Source organism: Bufo bufo, chromosome 4, assembly GCF_905171765.1.
Source record: "Bufo bufo chromosome 4, aBufBuf1.1, whole genome shotgun sequence".
In the NCBI taxonomy this organism is placed as follows: domain Eukaryota; kingdom Metazoa; phylum Chordata; class Amphibia; order Anura; family Bufonidae; genus Bufo; species Bufo bufo.
This window is the reverse complement of record NC_053392.1, coordinates 132,232,703-132,255,496: the sequence shown is the minus strand read 5'-3', so window position 1 is coordinate 132,255,496 and position 22,794 is coordinate 132,232,703. Positions and strand designations below refer to the sequence as shown.

Genomic DNA, 22,794 nt, shown 5'->3' with positions numbered 1-22,794 from the left:
GTGCTGAGCTGGCCCAGCATGTCTCCAGACCTAAACCCTACCGAGCATCTGTGGGGCATCCTCGAATGGAAGACAGAGGAGCACAAGGTCTCTAACATCCACCAGCTCCATGATGTTGTCATGGAGGAGTGGAAGAGGATTCCAGTAACAACCTGTGAACCCCTAGTGAACTCCATTCCCAAGAGAGTTAAGGCAGTGCTGGAAAATAATTGTGGCCACACAAAATATTGACACTGTGGGCAGAATTTGGCCATTTTCACTCAGGGGTATACTCACTTTTGTTGCCAGTGGTTTAGACATTAATGGCAGTGTGTTGAGTTATTTTGAGGGCACACCAAATGTACACTGTTATACAAGCTGTACACTGACTACGTTACATTGTATCAAAGTGTCATATCTTCAGTTTTGTCCCATGAAAAGATAGAATAAAATATTGACAAAAATGTGAGGGGTGTATCACTTTTGTGAGATACTGTACGTCCATCAGGTTCCACCAAGGGATAGGTGGGATGCGAATCCCAGAAGGAAGTGAGACTCAGATTTATACATCTTTTCATAAGCATTAATGCCATTTACTTTTAAGAATTCATCTAAACCCTTTATAAACCTGTCCACTGCTCCTGCTGTGACCACTTCCTGAGGAAGTCTATTCCACAGATTCACAGTTCTTACAGTAAAGAAGTTTTGACGCTTCTGGAGACTGAACTTTTTATTCTCCAGTCGGAGGCAGTGCCCCCTTGTCTTTTGAGGTCATTTGACATGGAACAGTTTTTCGCCGTATTTTTTGTATTGCCCATTTATATATTTGTATAGGTTAATCATGTCCCCCCTTAGACGTCTCTTCTCAAGACTAAATACATTTAATTATTTTAATCTTTCTTCATAACTAGGACCCTCCATGCCCCTTATCAGTTTAGTCGCTCTCCTTTTTTTAGTACTTTTCATTTTTGTCAACAGTTATATGGGTAAGGTAAAACTGGCAAAGGGGCTTCACAAACACGATATTCATTCTGGACATCATATTTTTCAATGCATTTCAGACAGTAAACTGGCATAAATACATGTGCTCAGAAAGTAAGTGTATATATATCAATCTCACCTAGAAAAACTGTCTCTAGTAAGATGTATTGGCCACAGTCTCCGAGGCTGTCCATAGATAAGGTTGTAATCCCTTCCACATTGGTTGCAACTTTTCAATTCTCTTCTTGATCAACTGGTAGAAATCATAAATGGCTATGCCTTTCCGAGACTAATTGATAACCCAACAGAAAAGTAAAATGGCAATACACATCACCATAAAGTTCCAAGGGAATCCAAGTTTCAGTTTAGAACTGAGGTTCCAGTTCTAGTGGCTGTAATACAGACATGACCAAATTATGTCCACCTAAAATGTTCTAAAAGCCCATTCATAGCACACTAATTAAACAAATTATATAAGGACATAAAAATAAAAAAAATATTTGTTAAATGTTCAAATTAATTTAGAATATGTATTTTGGACAAAGACATTTCATTAAAGCAATTAAGTCTGTTTCTAACAGATGGAGAACTGTACGCAACCTGCTGTCATCACCAAAGACTTCTGCATGGTCTTTTATTCCCGGGATGCCAAACTGCCTGCATGTCGTTCTATTCGTAACCTATTTGGTACAGGCAGTCTCCGTGCTTCTGAGAGGTGAGTCCATGCTAAAAGAGATGAGTGTGTCACTTTTGATGTCAATGGGCTTAGCTCAAGACAGGTTGGACTCATGAAGAACATGGCATAACAAATGTTAGAAAGTGTTGCTGAAGGCCATGTGCATGGTTCCTGTAGAATGGTGGTCATTAGATGCACTCCACATACTGCTGTATGTAGCCATGATATTCTCCCCTAGGATTTTCTATATCTATCTATCTATCTATCTATCTATCTATCTATCTATCTATCTATCTATCTATCTATATATCTATATATCAAATCACATTCAAATTCAGCTTTATTGGCAGGACTAAAAACATTTTAGCATTGCCAAAGCAAGTGGGAAATAATTGGGTAGGGTTGGGGGATGGGGATGTGGACATATCCATGTTGGTATAAGAGTCTGTGACATGGTTTCTCTCAGTTTGTCAGGCAGTAATACACTGCTCAAAAAAATAAAGGGAACACTTAAACAACACAATGTAACTCCAAGTCAATCACACTTCTGTGAAATCAAACTGTCCACTTAGGAAGCAACACTAAGTGACAATCAATTTCACATGCTGTTGTGAAAATGGGATAGACAACAGGTGGAAATTATAGGCAATTAGCAAGACACCCCCAATAAGGGAGTGGTTCGGCAGGTGGTGACCACAGACCACTTCTCAGTTCCTATGCTTCCGGGATGATGTTTTGGTCACTTTTGAATGCTGGCGGTGCTTTCACTCTAGTGGTAGCATGAGACGGAGTTTACAACCCACACAAGTGGCTCAGGTAGTGCAGCTTATCCAGGATGGCACATCAATGCGAGCTGTGGCAAGAAGGTTTGCTGTGTCTGTCAGCGTAGTGTCCAGAGCATGGAGGCGCTACCAGGAGACAGGCCAGTACATCAGGAGACGTGGAGGAGGCTGTAGGAGGGCAACAACCCAGCAGCAGGACCGCTACCTCCGCCTTTGTGCAAGGAGGAACAGGAGGAGCACTGCCAGAGCCCTGCAAAATGACCTCCAGCAGGCCACAAATGTGCATGTGTCTGTTCAAACGGTCAGAAACAGACTCCATGAGGGTGATATGAGGGCCCGACGTCCACAGGTGGGGATTGTGCTTACAGCCCAACACCGTGCAGGACGTTTGGCATTTGCCAGAGAACGCCAAGATTGGCAAATTCGCCACTGGCGCCCTGTGCTCTTCACAGATGAAAGCAGGTTCACACTGAGCACATGTGACAGAAGTGACAGAGTCTTGAGACGCTGTGGAGAACGTTCTGCTGCCTTCAACATCCTCCAGCATGACCGGTTTGGCATTGGGTCAGTAATGGTGTGGGGTGGCATTTCTTTGGAGGGCCGCACAGCCCTCCATGTGCTCGCCAGAGGTAGCCTGACTGCCATTAGGGTACCGAGATGAGGATCCTCAGACCCCTTGTAGGACCATATGGCTGGTGCGGTTGGCCCTGGGTTCCTCCTAATGCAAGACAATGCTAGACCTCATGGTGCTGGAGTGGTGTCAGCAGTTCCTGCAAGACGAAGGCATTGATGCTAAGGGACTGGGCCCGCCCGTTCCCCAGACCTAAATCCAATGAGCACATCTGGGAGCATCATGTCTCGCTCTATCCACCAACGTCACGTTGCACCACAGACTGTCCAGGAGTTGGCAGATGCTTAGTCCAGGTCTGGGGAGGAGATCCCTCAGGAGGACCGTCCGCCACCTTCATCAGAGGCATGCACAGGCGTTGTAGGGAGGTCATACAGGGCACGTGGAGGCCACACACACTACTGAGCCTCATTTGACTTGTTTTAAGGAGTATTACATCAAAGGTGGATCAGCCTGTAGTGTTTTTGTCCACTTTAAGTTGAATGTGACTCCAAATATCCAGACCTTCATGGGTTGAAAAATTTGAGTTTCCATTTTTTTATTTTTGTGTGATTTTGTTCAGCACATTCAACTATGTAAAGAACAAAGTATTTCAGAAGAATATTTAATTAATTCAGATCTAGGATGTGTTATTTTTGTGTTCCCTTTATTTTTTTGAGCAGTGTATATTGGGATGCTATGGCCGCTCTGTTTTCCTCCTCCCCCAGCAGCATGGAGAGTCTCTCTTCCTCCATAGAGGTAAAGTCTGGGCAGAGATCAGACAGTCTCCTGAAATGGATGTCCCTCGCTGCTGAATATTTGGGGACCCAGAGCAGAAAGTGAAACTCATCCTCAACGGCATCTATCTATCTCTATATCTATCTAACTGTCGATAGATAGATAGATAGAGTTACATTCTTCGTGCTTTTTTGTTGGATAGGAGAATAGCTCTGCCCTCATGCTATGATGTTCTTACATAGAGCAGCATAGTTTGATGATAGATCTGGTTTAATTGTTCTTCGTGTAAAAACTGTTGAAAACCTCATGTACAACCCTATTTATGTGTAGCAACACCAATATATTTTTGATACAAAAACTTCTAAGTTGTCTAGTTAAAATAATGCTCACTAAATTGCACCAGAAATGTAGACCCCTTTTGAGCATAGGACTCACATGTGCTGCATGTGTTTAATATGTCTACTGTGCCTCCACACCTTGATCCTAGCTTCTTGCTTTTACAGTAACCGCATAGCTGGAGGTATATGAGCTCAGGCCTTTGCCGGGGTTGCAGAAGCCAGCAGTCCAGGTGAGTGGCATTTTACTATATTGCAATTTCATCATGTCATCATTTTCATTTTTTTGGAAGATGAAAATTCAGGCCCAAATGTACCTCCAATATGTCATAAGCCAATATATGAAAGGCTGAGGTCTTGGTCTACCTTGGTCTACCACTGGATTTCCAAACGACAGAGATAGAGAGCTTCAAACCCCATTATCACTGGGTTTCCGTTACTAGAAATCTGACAGCATTTTAAGCACATTTCCATTGTTTAAAACGTCATTTGCTTAAATTGGTGTGTCAGTATATTTAGTAATAAAACTTTGTAAGCAACGCTAAAGGGTTGTATATAGATATACGATTTTTACTGATTTCCGATATGACTGTATATAAATCTACATAAGGGACACATTGAAATTGGCTTAGTAGTACGAAAGGTTGTGGTAAGGGTGACATAGGTACCAATTTTCTAAAGAGCACATTCAGAGTAGAGAGATGTATAAAAATGATTGCTCCCGTCTCTCTGCATATATATATATAGCAGGGGCTTTTTTTTCTCAGAGAAAAAGTGGTGGAACTCACCCCAGCCCGCTCCCCTGGCCACGCCCCTACCCACCGCACCCCTAGGACCCGCCCCCTAAAACCGCCCCTTTAGAGTACAGGGATGCAAGTAAAATTGTCAGTGACGGTCGTGACAGCCAGGGGGCTGCCAGTGCCCGAGGCCGCCTCCTGCCGCCCTAGTCCACACATGGGCAGCGCAGCCTGGCCCCTTCCTTCCCTCCCAGTATAAAATGCCCCTATACAGGGCCCCCATATAAAATACCCTTCTTTTTAGCTTCTGTAGATTCCCTATAGTGCCACCCAATACGTGCCAGTAATAAGTGCCCCAATAGATGTCCCCCCAATCATGTACCAGTAAGATGGTGCGCCCATATCATGTGCCAGTAAGATATTCCCCCCAATCATGTGCCTGTAGATAAGAGCCCCCCACCATCATGTGCCAGTAGCCTGAGTGCCCCTCTATCATGTGCCAGTAGCCCCCTATCATGTGCCAGTAGCCCCCCTATCAAGTGCCAGTAGCCCCCCTATCAAGTGCCAGTAGCCTCCTATCATGTGGCCAGTAGCCCCCCTTATGTGCCAGTAGCCCCCCTTATCCCTTATGCCAGTAGCCCCCCTTATGTGGCCAGTAGCCCCCCTTATCCCTTATGTGCCAGAAGCCCCGCCTTATGTGACGAGGAGCCCCCTTATTTGCCAGTAATCCCCCCCTTATTGCCAGCATCCCCCCTTATGTCGTGCCAGCCCAGCAGGCCCCCCTTATGTCTGTGCCAGCCCAGTCACCCCCCGTTAATGTGCAGGGATTGTCATTTGTACAGTAGAAAAAATAAATAAACTTATACTTACCTCCTCCATGATGCGATGCAGGCCTCTTCCGGCCTGTTCCCTCGCTGGCTCAGGGCGGCGCGATACGTCATTCCGCCGCCTGCACCGGCCTCAGATAGACTGCCAGCACTAGACCGGCAGCCTATCAGAGGAACAGGGAGGAACACACCTCTCCCTGCCCTGCCGCATTACAGACATTTGTATTGCCGTCCTGAGGATCGGCGATACAGATAGATGACTTTGGAGATAGGTGAGCGCTTCCACAATGGAAGCGCAGCGCTCATCACCTGCTGTGCCCTGCCCGGCGCCGCCCCCTTCTGACAGCGCCCCTGGCGGCTGCCCGGCTCGCCCGCCCCCAAGAAACAGTAACTAAAGGGGGGGGGCGGGGCGAGTCGGCATAAAAGTTGTGGCGGAATAGAGGTAATGGTCGTATAGAGGCAGGGGAGGAGGTAATACAATACACTTCTGATTTACAGTGGTTACTTTTCCTTCATCAGCAGGATACAAAAGTTAGCGGTCAATGGTGGTGGTTCCTTTACCTGCTCCAAGACCGTATTACACATGTGGCTTTAAGGCCTAGCTATGGGTGGCTTTGTCCTATACTGCTTCTGATGCCCCTCACGCTGCAGCAGCCATTTATCTCTTGCAATGTGCTACTGCAGAGTATCTTCCAAATTTTCCTATTTCTCTACTCAGGATGGGTCTTCATTATATTCTCTGTAGTCCTAAAACGGGGGACTCACAGGGGAAAGGGTCTGGGTCTGCTTTGTCATAGCTCTGCACATAGCTAGAACTCTCCTCACACTAATCCTCTCAGTGGGAGAATGTATCACTTTAGCCAGACCTATTTTCTAGACCTGATCTGCCCCTAAAGGTATATTAACCAGGAAAGATCCGCCCCATCACTTAACACAAACAACATAGTATTGCCAATAAAAGATGTAGACAAACACTAAAAAAACTATCTGAGTGCAAATTAGGTGCATATAAATAGTGCTGATCTATGGGGAAAATAAACCAATGAAAATTGTCCAAATGCTCCAACATTAAAGCTAATGCTATGTGGTTGTATCTACCTGACCCTTTCCTGCCATGTTTACCTAGGGATGCAGAGAAGACGCAGACGTGTACTAGATACTTCTTTGGCCTATTGCGAGGAGAAGAGAACCTTCCAGGCTGGAGACCCACGAAGGTGACAGCTTGATTCTTGATCATCAGTGGGAACTGGAGGAAACTCAGCCTACTTCAGGAGGGTATTTTCCTACATCTTGTTACCCATCAAGTTCTCCAGCTTCCTTTGCTGACTGGATTCATTTTTTCATCGCATTATACACTGCTTCGTTTTCATGGTTACAGACCACCCTGCAATCGCATCAGTGGTGGTCGTGCTTGCACACTATATGGAAAAAGTGCTGTCCAGACCTGTGGGAGCTCACATAGACTAGTGCTTTTTCCTATAGTGTGCAAGTATGACCACCACTGATGGATTGCAGGGTGGTCATAACCATGGAAATGAGCAATGTATAAGTAAGGCTACTTTCACACTGGCGTTTCTGGGTCCGCTTGTGAGATCCGTTTCAGGGCTCTCACAAGCAGCCCAAAACGGAGATCAGTTAAGCCCCAATGCATTCTGAATAGATAAGGATTCCGCACAAAACGCAAGTGTGAAAGTAGCCTAATGTGATGGAAAAATGAATCCAGCCAGCAAAGGAAACAATATGGATAATAATACATTAGTAAGTGGCTTATATTAACTTTCTCTACATAATAAATGCCATTTGCTGAAGTGAAACAACCCCTTTAAGCCACATTCTTATCAGTAAGATAAGAACTGAGCTATACTGAGTGTTTACAATGTCAGAGAGCAGAGATAAGAAGCCGTCAGTTCCCCAACTGATGGAAAAGAGACAAAATCCAGAAGCTGTCACATATTTTTGCAAATATGGGGCTTGCACCAAAGGTTAAGACTTTTTGACGTAAAGACTGGTAAATTTTCCCCATTGTCTTTAAAAATGTCATTCATACAAAAAAGTCTGCATGCTGAAGCTTTTGAATGTACAATTAAGTTATTTTTCCAAGACCGTGTCACTTCCACACCCATTTCATAGTGGAGAATGGTCAATTCAATGAAATAATCTAGTAGTTTTTCATTTTAAAGTTGTTTTCTGAGATCAGCAAAAATGTGGCCGGGGAAAAAATGGCATAAAATAGTAAAAAAAAATAACCAAACATGTCTAGAAGAATAAAAACATGGATCCTTCCAGAGGATTATGAAATTCTGGTTGTTTAAAGTGGTATAACGTTTGTCTTGTTCGTATTGTACTTGTTAGGTTGAGAGGACTCGACATTACCTATTGCTACGTGAGAAACTGGAAGCCACACTCAGGGGAGCAGCTGACACCTTTACTCCTTCTCCTACTGATGAGATGCTTCCTCTCAGCCCCACATGTCAGCTGTTGCAGGCCCAAGACGAAGGCTCACCAAAAGTGGAGGCAAATCCTCTGGAAATGGCTAGTGAAAGACAAAAAGAGCTGGCTGCCAAGGTACTATTTATTTCTGTATCTAGTCCAGCATAATAACATGGATGTGTCTAATATCCTAAAATCAAGAAACCTTTCAAAGTCTAATGTGATCAGATGATCAGTTGATATGATGTCTTACTTTATGTGGCATCAGTGAAGATTTTTTCAGTAAAGTACTGTATTTTTCACTTTATAAGATGCACCTGTTGATAAGGCGCACCCCAGGTTTTAAAGAAGGAAAATAAGAAACAGACCTCAGATAAAACCCTCATATCAAATTCTCAGATTAGACACCCATATCAGAGCCTCAGATCGTACCCTCATATCAAATCCTCAGATCTGACCGCTAAGACATTACATCACACCCCCATAACAGGATATCACATCAGACCCCCATATCAGGACATTACATGAGACCCCCATATCAGGACATTACATAAGACCTTCATATTAGAACCTCATCAGATGCCCATCAGACCTCATATCAGCCCTCCTTTTCAGACCCCCATACTAGACCCCAATCAGACCTTAAAATAAAAAAACTTCTCTTACCTCCCCTGCGCCGTGGCTCCGCTCTGGATCCGGCTGTCTCTTTAGAAGTAGTGTTGATCACAAATATTCGAATTTCAAATTTTTATCGCGAATATTGGTACTTCGAAAATTTGCGAATATTTCAAATATAGTGATATATATTCGTAATTTCGAATATTCGATATTTTTTTTAATCAGTACACATGATCCCTCCCTGCTTCTAGCTTGTGGGCCAATGAGAAGGCTGCAGTATATTTGACTTTAGGAGTAGTGTTGTTTGCGAATTTTCGTAATGCGAATTTTTCAACTTACAACTATTAGACAAAGAAGATTATAGCACTATATTAGCTAAATTGCTCTATATTCGTATTTTTTTTGAATATTCGCTATATTGCTATAACTTAGTTTTTTCGAATATTCGTAATATTCTAAAACAAGAATATATAGCAATATACCGAATATTCAAAAAAAAAAAAAAAGAATATAGAGCAATTTAGCTAATATAGTTCTATAATCTTCTTTGTCTAATAGGCGTAATTTTTTTCTCATCTGAAGCTCAGATTGGAAAAAAATTACAACTATAAAAAAAAAGATTATAGCACTATATTAGCTAAATTGCTCTATATTCTTTTTTTTTTTCGAATATTCGCTATATTGCTATATATTCTTGTTTTAGAATATTACGAATATTCGAAAAAACAAAGTTATAGCAATATAGCGAATATTCAAAAAAAAAAAAAAACGAATATAGAGCAATTTTCTTTATGTTTCTCAACCTCAAGTTTTTTCATGAACAAAATCTGTTTCATCACTCCCACCACTTCATCTAGCGTAGGGACAGTGGGATAAAGCCAGTGTCTCAATATACATATACAAATGTATCCCCTAAACACCGATCACTGGTGATATGTCACCACCCGGATCCCAAGGAATGTAATGAAAAATACACTGTTGTGGAGAGAGGTGCAGCTCAATCTCCCAAGTGTTCTTTATGTAGTTAGTTGCTTCCTTCCACAACTGGGAAAGGTCTGGACATTTCCACAAGCCATGTAAAACTGCATGATTTTATTGATTTCTTTTTTTATATATATTTAGGGACATAGAAAAATAAAACACCAAAATTCTTAAAAAATATGTTTGACATAAAAACCTGATTCAAACAATAGGTTATTTTCTAATGGCACATTCCCTTTAAAACCTAGTAAACAGAGCCTTGTATACAATCTGCCAAGACATCTTTATCTGCCAGCCTCCTACACTTCAATACGCTTTACATTCTGGGATCTATTTACAATAGCGTATGCCATGGATACTAGTTAAATATGGCACAAGAAAAGCCAACAGGATTAGTTTACAAAAATAATACACCCCCCCCCCCCTCCCTATACAGGGACAGCTTTTTGGGATAGCCAGTTTATTTCTTTATTGCATGCTATTTTACGGTTGTCTTTTTATGAATATAATGCTGATTTGCTTCTATTCTTATTACATGATATGTTTTTCAGTGTCTCCGTCTTCTTACCCATACTTTCAACAGAGAATACACTTATAGTCATGTGTGTGTAAGCGCCAGTGAAAGCAAGGTGAGGCAATTTCAATGCATCTATCTCACTGTAAACTAAAAACTCTTTAAAGGGGTTGTTTTTTTTAAATTCTCCCCACCCTGCAGGACCTGTGAATGGAAGTATACTTACCTTATCTCCGTTGCTCGGTTCTGACCCTCTAGGTCCTGGGCTGTCTTCACCCCAGTATGTAAACTTCCTGTATCGATGGGGTCACGTGCGCTGCTGCAGCCAATCACAACTTGGTTACTTCTGAGGCATTGGCTGCAGCAGTACAAATGACACCATCCATGCAGAAAGTTTACATGCGGAGACTGGAAGTGCAGTGAAGACAACTTGGGACTCCCAGAGACAAAACTGGACAGAAGGGGGGGGAGGTAAGCATATTTTCCTACAAACATCCTGGGTGGGGGTGGGGATTTAAAAAATAAAAAGGGTGGATACCTCATTTAATTAACCTATAAAACGACCAATATGAACCACAAACAAATAATACAGAACCTACAAACATATATTTTGTGTATGCCCAGGTTATTGAAAAACCACAACAACCATAGTAATAATCCATTAAATCTTTATTGAGTCCATGCCCCTAAAAACATACAAAAGGAGTCCACACTATCGAGTGGGAAAGAGATTAATGGGAGAGGGACTACTGGGATGAGGTTTATGGCCACACTGTAATTGGAGGAGCAACATTCAAGAAAACATCAATTTTTAGGGGCATGGACTCAATAAAGATTTAATGGATTATTACTATGGTTGTTGTGGTTTTTCAATAACCTGGGCATACACAAAATATATGTTTGTAGGTTCTGTACCTCCTTTAATTAGACATACAGTAAATACACTTAGGCACTAGAGCGGTTATTACTTCTGTCAGAAAGCTCTACAGCCAAGAAACCAGTGCCTACAGGGTTATCACAAATACAAAAGTATAGATTTATTGGTTTCTTACATATGTTTTTGCCTAAGATACGGAGCCCTGATGTGGATAGTTACTGGTGCGAGTGAATATATTTTGTATACTACTGTACCGTAAGATGGCGCTATATACATAATACATCAATGTTAAGTCATCATAAAGAATAACTCATAATGTGTATTTTCAGCTGTCTGAGATGTCAGTGACACTCCTACGTGACCCCTCTCTTTCTGGCCTGGGGGTCTCAACTCTTACACCCTCTAGTACCTGTCCCTCCCTGGTAGAAGGAAGATACTGCAGCCCAGAGGCCAGGTCAGTGTGGAGCAGAAGTCAGATTGTACGAAGCAATGTGGCATCAGTACTCAGCAGCTCAGAGGATAGGTAGCTGTATAGCAATGGTCTTATGTCATCTATAGGATGCAGTGGACAAGATCTCAGTGACTACCGCAGTTCACTCAGGATAACGGAGATCTGAGTTGTCGATCTATGTGTGCATAGACTATGGCAACATAACAGCAATGCTGATTTCAGTACTAAATATGTGGGTGTTCACTTTTCATTTGGATTAGTCTTTAGTATACTGTAGTTTTAGTTAGCCTCTACTATTCTGTTTAGGGAGAGTTTTACATCGTCCTTCTGATCCGTCAGAAGAACAGAAAAATAAAGGAAAAAAATGGATGTGTTGTCTGCATCAGTGTTTTCGTTCTGCAGCTCTGCGGAAAGGATAGAGCATGTCCTATTCTTGTCCGCAATCACGGACAAGAATAGGCATTTTCTATTACGGCAGCGGCCATGTGCCGTCTGCAAATTACGGAATGCACATGGCTGGTATCCGTGTTTTGCGGATACACAATTTTTGAATCTGCAAAACCCTACTGTCGTGTGAATGCGCCCTTAGTCTTATACTAAAAATTAACAATCGGATTCATATTAAAAGCAGCTTATGGCAGGTATCTATCGTAGTTATCTATTTTCTACTACTACCCCTTTTTAACTGAAATGCTGCATCTCCAGTACCCTTATGGTGACTCTTAATATTGGGGTTAATTTTTCTACCTACCTTGAACAGTCATGTTCAACAACTGAATGCAAACTACATATAGAAATGAAATGATAAGGGTAGATCTAAGATACAAGATATAAATTGCTTTATTTCTGATTTGCACATTTTGATATTCACATTGGTTAAGCAGAATTGTTCTAATAGTGGCAAATATTCCGTTTTATTATACAAGATTTCATTACATACCAGTTTGCTAATATAACTATGCTTATAAAAAATTACAGCCCCCAACCACTCTCCCGTGCATTTAGCCCAGAGAGGGATCCTCCAAGCCCTCCAGGAGACCTGCAAAAGTCACCTACTGGTGGACTGAAGACTCCTCTTAGCTTGTTTATTCCTGACATACAAGAAATACGGGTCAGGTATGTATCCAACTGGACTGGAGATACCATGTAGTTTTCCAAATTAATACTATTGTATATTATTATATGAAATACTGTATACCTAGGTATTAATGTGTTTTATTCAATATTTATGAAATATGTGACTACTGTTCTCCAAGTGTCTGGAAGGAAGGATGGAAGTAGTCAGAGAAGAAGCCTGTAGAAGAGGCTAGGAGAAGGGGAGCATGTCACTGCTGTGGCCAGGGATAGGCAGTATCAATTGTCCCCATACAGTATAATGTCTCCTTGTTGCCCTCATCCAGTATAATGTCTTTGTGCCCTCATCCAGTATAATGTCTCCTTGGTGCCCTCATACAGTATAATAACTTCTTGTTTTCCCACACAGTATAATATCTCCTTGTGGACCCATAAAGTATAATGTCTCCTTGTGCCCTCATACAGTATAATAACTTCTTGTTTTCCCACACAGTATAATATCTCCTTGTGGACCCATAAAGTATAATGTCTCCTTGTGCCCTCATACAGTATAATAACTTCTTGTTTTCCCACACAGTATAATATCTCCTTGTGGACCCATAAAGTATAATGTCTCCTTGGTGCCCTCATACAGTATAATAACTTCTTGTTTACCCACACAGTATAATATCTCCTTGTGGACCCATAAAGTATAATGTCTCCTTGTGCCCTCATACAGTTTAATGTCTCCTTGTCCCCGTGCAGTATAATAACTTCTTGTTGTCCCACACAGTATAATGTCTCTTTGTGGCCCCATAAAGTATAATCTCTTCTTTTACTTATACTTGCTTTTGTTTTTTTTTCTAAATGGGTATTTATCGCAATGTATATCGTTATTGCAATAAATTTCTTAATATTGTGGGAATATTTTTGATATTGCCTAAACCTGGCCATGTGGTGCCACATTCATCAGTCACTTGGCCTTGGCACAGCTCAGTCCCATCCAAATGATGGGGGCTGAGATGCTCTACCAAGCACAGCACTGTGCAATGGAGTGGTTTTAGTCCAGTTGATTCTCTGCATATTTGCTTGGTTGCGAACGGATCTCTGTGGGTCCTTATCATAGTTAATGGGGCTGGCGGGACTTCAGGCAACTTCTGGTAATGCCAGATTCAGACAGCCCAGTCATGTTGCTCCCTGCTGGAGATGCCAAGCACTAGTGTGAAACTAGCCTTACCTGTCACCATCAAAAAGGAAGTGTAATCTGCCAGCAGCAAGCTATAGACCAGAAGGAGCTGATCAGACTGGTATATAGTTTATGGGAAAAAGATTCAGTATAACTTGAATTTTATTCCTTTATATCCCTGCTCTTTCTGAGCTTTGAAGTCAAGAAGGAGATTGACAGCTCTGTATATACAGTCATGCAGAGCAGTCTGTCAGTCACTGATTGTCGCCACCTTTTTGGCATCAAACCCAGAAAGAGCAGGGATATAGATGAATAAATTACTAATTTTCCTAAATCTTTCCACACAAACTATATATCTATCTGCTCAGCTCCTCATGCTCTATAACATACTGCCCGCAAATCAGACACCATGTTCCCTTTAAGTCATGGACTTGTTGGACGAGGCACAAAGAGTATCTAAAACACATAGTTTTTTACCAAAACTGGCTTACACTTTATAGACACGGTTAGTTTAGTAGATCTCCCCCACTGTTTAGCTTTATCTCTTCAGCTGGCAGATACGGTACATTCATATCAGAAAATTCCTTTTCCAAGACTCTGGTGGTTCATGGGCAAGTCTCAAATAACCACAGGCACCAAGTATAATAATCTCGACATTTTATTATGTAGCCCTGTATATATGATGGTGTTTACAGGTGAAACTCGAAAAAATTTGAATATTGTGCAAAAGTCCATTTATTTCAGTATTGAAAATTAAAAGGAATTGCATTAATGCAGCTTAAAATTAGAATTTTGTAAAAAGGTTCAATATTCTAGGCTCAAAGTGTCACACTGTAGTCAGCTAATTAATTCATATCCCCTGAGAAAAGGGTACCTCAAAATTGTGACTTTGGGGTTTCATAAGCTATAAGCCATAATCATCCAAATTATAACAAATAAAGGCTTGAAATATCTCGCTTTGCATGTAATGAGTCTATCTCATATGTTAGCTTCCCCTTTTATGTTGCATTACTGAAATAAATGAACTTTGCACGATATTCAAATTTTTCGAGTTTCACCTGTATATTATGCACTTGCTGCTTAATGCCACATCACTAAAATTGCATTTGGATTAAATTTAAAGAGGACCTGTCACCGCTCCTGACATGCCTGTTTTAATAGCTTTATGCATTCCCCATGTAATAACAATTCTGGAGCATCTATTCTTATGGCTCTATGTTGTGCCGTTCCTCTATTATTTCTACTAGAAGTTATGAATGAATTGCTAGCAGTCTGCAGTAAGGGTACAGAGGGGAGGTAACCATTTGGGGGGTGTACCTGCACAGTCTGACAATGGCAGCACTGATTGGATATAGTGAGACTGTGCAGGTACACCCCCCCCCCCCCCCCCAACATAGAGCCATAAGAATAGATGTTCCAGAATTGTTATTACATGGGGAATGCATGAAGCTATTAAAACAGGCATGTCAGGAGCGGTGAAAGGTCCTCTTTGAAATGTTTATATGAGATATACTTACAGAACTGCATTGAGAGCACAGATACAAAATTATCATGTAAACTGTTACGTATGGTTACAGATATTTTTTTATAAGAATAGTCATATTTAAGCTACAGTATACAATGCTATTTAACATACATTTCTAACCTCTCACTGGAGTTTTAGGCTACTTTCACACTAGCGTTTTTTTGTGGAGCTGTCATGGATCTTCAAAAATGCTTCATTACAATAATACAACCACATGCATCCGTCATGAACGGATCTGGTTGTATTATGTCTTCTATAGCCATGACAGATCATTGTGGCAGATTGTGTCAGAGAACCGTTTGGCTCCGCTTCATCAGGCGGACAGCAAAACGCTACAGGCAGCTTTTTGGTGTCAGCCTCCAGAGCGGAATGGTGACTGATCGGAGGCAAACTGATGCATTCTGAGCGGATCCTTTTCTATTCAGAATGCATTAGGGCAAAACTAATCTGTTTTGGACCACATGTGAGAGCCCTGAACGGATCTCAGAAATGGAAAGCCAAACCGCTAGTGTGAAAGTAGCCTAATTCTCACACACTTAGTTTAAAGGGGTTATACATCCAGTTAAATAAATAAAAAATATATAATAATAAGAAAATTCCAGGCTCTGCACTTTGTGCTCTGTTTTGACATGGTCATGTGACTGCTGCATCCAATCACTGGCTGTAGCAGTAGCCAACACATAACACCACAGCCAGTGATTAGATGCAGTGGTCACATGTCTATGTCAAAACGGGCCAGGAAGTGGAGAGACCAGTAGAGGAACTAGGAAGCATTGGAATAGGAGTGACGGGTAACTCAGTAAGGTGAATGTAACTTCTTATATTAGTATTCTAAGAGAATAAAAAAATAAAAAGTAAGTTCCTAGACAACCCCTAAACAGCATACGTTTTACAAATAACACAAAGCTTTTCTTCTGTATTTGTCTAACAGCCCTATTGTCTCTAAGAAGGGGTACCTGCACTTTCTTGAACCCCATACAGGGGGCTGGGTTAAGAGGTATGTGGTGGTTAGACGTCCATATGTCTACATCTACAACAGTGATCGGGATCCAGTGGAGAGAGCCATTTTGAACCTCTCACAGGCCCAGGTGGAGTACAGTGAGGATCAACAGGCCATGCTGAAGGTAAGGGCACTCTGTACTGACCCACGTTATCAATGAAAGAAATGTGTTGTAAAGGACAGTAGATTTAAAAGGCTTTTTCAGTCGAAGACCTCAACACAACCATTGTAATTTGCCCCCGACAATTAGGTTTTCATTTAGTTTCCTCACAAGGAGTCCACAATCAGCTAAGCAGTGGCAAGGGAAACTTTTCCAAAAATGACGCCCATCTATTTACTTCTTGTTTCGCCGAGATCCCGCGCCTGCACACTCAGTCCGTCGGCCGGCGCATGCGCGCTGCGATGCCCATTCCTTGTACGCCATAACAGTAATTAATGCTCATGCGCCGATGGACCGCCTCCTTTGTGGTGTTTTCGTGCCGTTAGCCGGCGCATGCACATTGATTACTGTGATGCCGTACAAGGAATGGGCATCGCAGTGCGCATGCGCCGGCAGACGGACTGAGTGCGCAGGCGCGGGATCTGGGCAAAACAAGAAGTAAGTAGATGGGCGGTCAGAGGGAAAGGATGGGCGGGCAGAGGGAAAGAATGGGCGGGGGGAAGCGATGATAAGGCTGAGCTAGATGGGCACCTACGAGGGTAACGCTGCCCCCTGGGCACTTGCGAGCCCTCATTTGCATATGCTACTAAGATGTTTTTTGCCGGTTTTATAAGTCCAGGATTGCTCATAAAGGTAACGTTTTTATTAACTGTAAGGCTGCTAGAAAGCTATGGGAAGGGTTAAAAAGGTGAATCTTTGATGACAGACTCCATTTAGGTCACATTAAACAGATTGATTGTCTATAGTAAAACAGTGTAAATTTAGACTAGACTGTTTTAAACTGGTGCACACCCCTGTTTTACTAAGTCACTGCGCCTTGTCAGATAAGGACTGATTTACTTAACCATGCTTGGTATGGAAAACACAGGCCGTGTGTCGGCCACATCTCCTGGACTGACTGCGGCTCTCCTGACCTAAACTGACTGCATCATAGTCATGTTTGATGCAGGCAGTTCAAATTTGATCCCAGATCTAATGTACTGTACTCACGTCATCTTGCGAGTACGGTACAATAGACCCATGATCTGATAGGAACTGACTGCATCATAAAAAACTATGATGCAGTCAGTTCAAGTCAGGGATGATGTGGTCGGTCCGGGAGATGCGGCCGACACACGCCTGTGTTTTCCTGACCGAGCGCGGTCATGTGAATCAACCCCAAGGCATAAAGCAAACAGTAAATGTAGTGCAAGGCATGCCAGAATCTGATGCATTTTGGATAGTAAATTTGCCCCATTATATCTGGTTTTGTTAGTGACTTTCACACTGTATAAGTAACGTGGTGACTTGGCTAAAGTAATCAACACAAAGGTGTCTAGACCTAAAGTTACCAGTGTACCCTGAATATATTGTAATAAAGAAAAACATACCTTATGGTTACCATTTATTGCTATGTTTTTCCTTTGCAGACTCCCAATACCTTTGCTGTATGCACACAACACCGCGGCATTCTGCTGCAGGCCACCAATGATAAGGACATGCATGATTGGCTCTACGCCTTTAACCCACTTCTGGCTGGCTCCATTCGGTGAGGCTTTGGGATGGATTAGGAAGGTCCACTGCCTTGCAGTGGTGGAAATGATCATTTCTGAATATTTTATATAGATCTTTATGAATTTGAGGTTCGGACTGGATATGGTCTTGACATAGACATAGACATATTTATTAAAATATATTTATTTCATGTGCAATAAATTGCTTTTGCATATTATAGATTTTACAGCTTACTATTAGTAATTGACGTGATATTGGGTGAACTGGAAACAGATGTAGATGCAATGAATAAAAATACACAAGTTTCCCAATGTTTATATACTGTATATGACTGATAGAGTTCATTATAGCGGCATCAGTATTTTCTGATGTGTGATTTGTCTTATGTACTCAGTGTAGACTGTACAATCCAAACGACTTTCTTTTTTTCTTTCTTTCTCTGCTCCTCTCTTAGGTCCAAACTGTCTCGACGCAGGACAGCCCAAATGAGAATTTAACGGGATACCCTCACTCTTCTCTATTTTTATCAACTTGTTAAACCATTAATTCATTCCTCCCATAACCCGCACATTACCACAACCCCTATCCTCTATACCCTGTGCTCACTTCTGCTCCCACTCATTCCCTAGGGAAGTATCTTCAGACTGTCCAGCTATTGCTGAAAAATATCTCGTCATCCTTGGAGTTATCTCAAGATAAGCTTTAGATCTGGTGAATCTAAAGCTGCCCACAACCGGTTTAGGGAATCTTGATGTGCTGCACTCCTAACTCTCTCTATTTTCTCTATCTTTCTTAACTTTACTATGTGAGCAGGGTGCAATTTGGTTTGATGTTTATATTCAGGAAGGTCTTAGGTGATTTATAGGGGTGGTTCTGGCATTTATATTAATGCCCTATCGTCAGGATGGGTCATCAATATCTGATCAGCTGTTTGAAGAGGAGGTGGCAGCGCTACATGTGAGCGCCACTTCCTCGTCAGTACATTACGCGTTGTCTCCTGTGGAGTGGCGGTGTAGTGTAATTACAAGTAGTCACTCCATTCAAGTGAATGGAGTGAGTACTTGTCATTACGCTGCACTTCCGAGCAGCGCTCACATGGAGTGCCACCTCTTCTTCAAACAGCTGATCGGTGGGGGTGCCAGTTGTTGGACCCCCCGGCGATCAGATATTGATGACCTATCCTGATGATAGGCCATCAATATATATGGTAGAACAACCCCTTTAGGCAGTGATTGTCTGGTTTCAATAGTCATAATTTATAGACTCTAAACTAGTTTTAAAGTAGTTGTTCAGGATTTTACTAATGATGGCCCATCCTTAGCAAAGGCCATCAATATCTAATCGTCGTGGCCCTGACACTGATCTGCTGTTCCTCCTCAGCTAGTTAGTGCAGCGCTGCTCTCATTGAAGTGAATGTTGCAGTAACAAACTCCATCGCACAGCACAATGGACGCAGTTTCGACTTATGACAACTACTCAAAAACAGTTTAATGGCAAGGGTGGCAGACCCAACCGATCTGATATTAATGGCTTTTCCTGAGGATAGACCATCAATTATAATATCCTGGACAGCCCCTTTAAGGTAGTCACCTGAATAATAGAGAAAGAGCAAGCCTGGACAATAAAAGAGATTATCTGCAATTTTTTAAAAAAATTTTAATGGTCCCCCCTCTTCATGTGATTAAGCACTTTAATAGTAAAATGTTGAAAACAGTGAAATGTTGAAAATATTCCTACTGGCCAGAACTGCGCTACCCGGTGTAATCAGGCTGCAGGCACTTCATGGATCACATGCTGTACATTTGGCATGTGATCCTAGCCCGGTAACAACCCACAATGTATGCGGATTGTGTCTGCGCAGTCAGGCAGCCTCAGGCACTGACTGCTCACCGCACCCGGGGGTGCCTGACTGCGCAGGCACAACCCATTTACACAGCCGGGCTACGATGACATACCAAATGTACGGCACGGGATCTAGGAAGTGCCTGCAACCTAGTTACACCTGGGAGCGCAGGAAGCGCGGCGCTGTCCTAGTAGAAATATTTTCAACATTATCACTGCTAAAGGGGGCATTAAAAAAATATTTAAAAAATTGCAGATAACCCCTTTAACAAACAGAATTCCACCATCAACACTAGCCAATATAATAATGGCAATGCAATGTTATACGTAGTTCAATATTTAGAAGTCCTTAAAATCAAGGGGGCTCTGTGCCCTCTTTAAGCCAGTAGCACCCATGTCACCTACACAAAGATATGGCAGGTGATTCCTACACTAGATATTCACGAGTCTATGGCTTATCAAGTCTGGAGACTGAGGATTCAAAGTGCATTATGGATAAATATTGATAAGCTCCTGATCCATGAAAATTCATCTTTCATAATCACAGTGTACCATGACTGTAGGTGAAGCATACACATGGGTGTGCGTCTGCCCACTGCACTGTATATACTTCTGTGTAACACATAAGCCCCTTGTTCTCACACTCCTACACTTCTTCAGACATAATATGAGACATCATATTGTTTTCTATTGGATCTAAGTGGAGGCAAGCTAACAGGGTTAACCTAACCGATCAATCCTGTAAAACACAAGAGGCACAAGAAATTGAGCATTTAGAGAACTTTTAGCTCCATAATGAAATGTTGGCAAATATATTACAATGCTATGTTGTGCTAGAAAATAATGATGCATTTGCTGTATGTATGTGCTAAGCTGAACATCTGTAATTAATATACATTGAGGGGCTTATGACAGCCGATATTATCCTTTTGCGCAAAAAGATTACAGGACATTATGTTCTTGGATTTTACTGTATATTGTAGCAAGCCGAGTATCTCATTGGTGATATTCTTCCATGGACACGTCAGTAATTCTCCAGATTTACCTAAATTTAAGAAAACATTTAGATGACATGAATTCACTATTGCCTCTAACATTACAGTCTATGGATTTTCAAGTTTAAATCTTATGATGATGATCCAGAAAACAAAATGCATCAATATCTTAAGGCAGTCCAAAGATGCACTTATAAGCCAAAGAAAGGTAAAAACAGAGTTATGTTCAAGGGTTTTCCCATTTTTATGCACTTTAAGTCTAAATTCATAAGAAGCAGTGTCTTATACCACCTGTGCTCTTAAATGTGAGGGCACAGGGGAGCACCACCAATGAGGCCAGGTGAGGCAATCGCCTCAGGCAGCACCAGCTAGGGGCAAGAGGGGAGGCATTCAAAGGGCCATGGGATGAAGGGAAGGGGTTAGGTTAAGAAATTGGCATGGGGGGGTGGGGGGCGCTGTATCAGTTTACGCCTCAGGCAGCAGAAAGGCTAGGTGCACCCCTGTGAGGGCAGTAAATGCAAACCCTCTGCTTCCTCACCCCAGGAAGATGTACAGGAGATAGGTAGAAGCTTGAGAAAAACCAAGTATTGTCCAGTTGATAGGTCAATGATGGTGAGTTTTCTGTCAGTCTTGATCGGATGTTAGCTTTGTTATAGAGCATGCTTTTTGGGATACCACTGTACAAGCTGAGAGGATTTTATACCATCTCAGGGTCAACCAGCCTTAGAGACTATGAAGTCCGATCATCGCAGACAATGTATATCTTAGGCCAGCAAACCTATAGAGTATACAGTCCAAGATGCATGAAATCTTGCCATAGCTTATCTCCTAACAAGAATGACAACAAATGCATTTTTCGGGGGAGAGAGTTAGCAACCCGGGAATGTATTTATATTCTCCATATCTTTCACTTATTGCAGAGAAAAGATATACACTATGTGAACTGGGTTCAATAATACTAGAAGTGAGTAGGCTCCATAACAAAGATTGGTGTTATCTTCTGACGCTGGTTAACACATGGGATAGAAAGACTAGTTTCTTGTTTGCTCCAAACCTCTTTCCACAATCCTTGGGTTAATTCCCCATACTTGATGATGTTTTAGGGCTTGTGGAGGAATCCCTGCACAGGTTCTCACCACCCACTAAGAGATCACGCAGCTGCATGGTTAGGCTCTGTGGTTCGCACCCTCTTCCAGTGATATAGTTGTCTTTGAATCAATACTCTTTCACTAAATGACATGGAACAATCCCATGAAGTTTCTAAAACCCTTGTCCGCATTCATGTAAAGTGCAGCCTTCTGGAATCAAGAAGAATTGTCCTAAAATGTGGTCAGTGTTACTACAACGAATGACTACCATACATGCACTATTGCTTTGCTACTTGGGTGAGAATCTTGTTGTTTTCCAACTAAACAATGACTGTCTTGTATAATCTGTAAATGTCATGTTGATGATAGGTGGGTGTCCACCTTGTAGGATACAGAACTGTGTATGTTGTAATGGTTATAGTAAGCTATCAGCAATTAGATATGTGTTCCAGTCAGGCCATCAAGGAAATAATTCACTGTACATGTTTCTACAGAAGTTTGTCGGCAAAATAAATTCATGTGAAAAATGATCTGTCTAACATTTGCCGTTACAAGTTGTCAGCTTCCTTATTTATTGTGGTAACACCGACATCACAATAGAACTGCCGTGATGAACCTACTGAAGAAGAATACTGCAGTCATAGCTTTAAGTTAAAGCTTTCTAGTGGTATGCATTTCTTATATATAGCTCACAGGGTGTTAAAAATAAGAAATGCCGTACTCACTCCCTTACTGATTCCCTGCCGCAGCCTTCCAACACTGCTCCAGACATATCGGTCGGATCAGGTCTTTCCTGGCATATCTGCGTCTAGAGCAGATAGTGGAGAGCAGCGTGGGACCAAAACAGCGCGGGAACACCAGCGGAGGGGATTGATAAGTGAGATATGACAATTTCTTTTTTAATTACCCCCTGTGAGC

General features: G+C 41.9%; 1 protein-coding gene across 1 annotated transcript in view; it reads left to right on the top strand.

Moving 5' to 3' along the window:
* Window positions 1-22,416, top strand: part of KIF1A (kinesin family member 1A) — a 159,486-nt gene extending 137,070 nt beyond the window's left edge. Inside the window, 13 exon segments of the mRNA XM_040427918.1 lie at window positions 1,542-1,675; window positions 4,267-4,331; window positions 6,789-6,833; window positions 6,836-6,870; window positions 6,873-6,914; window positions 6,916-6,954; window positions 8,015-8,227; window positions 10,243-10,320; window positions 11,412-11,536; window positions 12,512-12,649; window positions 16,229-16,421; window positions 17,867-17,985; window positions 18,406-22,416. Of these exon segments, the coding sequence (XP_040283852.1) occupies window positions 1,542-1,675; window positions 4,267-4,331; window positions 6,789-6,833; window positions 6,836-6,870; window positions 6,873-6,914; window positions 6,916-6,954; window positions 8,015-8,227; window positions 10,243-10,320; window positions 11,412-11,536; window positions 12,512-12,649; window positions 16,229-16,421; window positions 17,867-17,985; window positions 18,406-18,448 (1,269 nt within the window). The 3' untranslated portion in view covers window positions 18,449-22,416.
* Window positions 22,417-22,794: the final 378 nt, after the last annotated feature.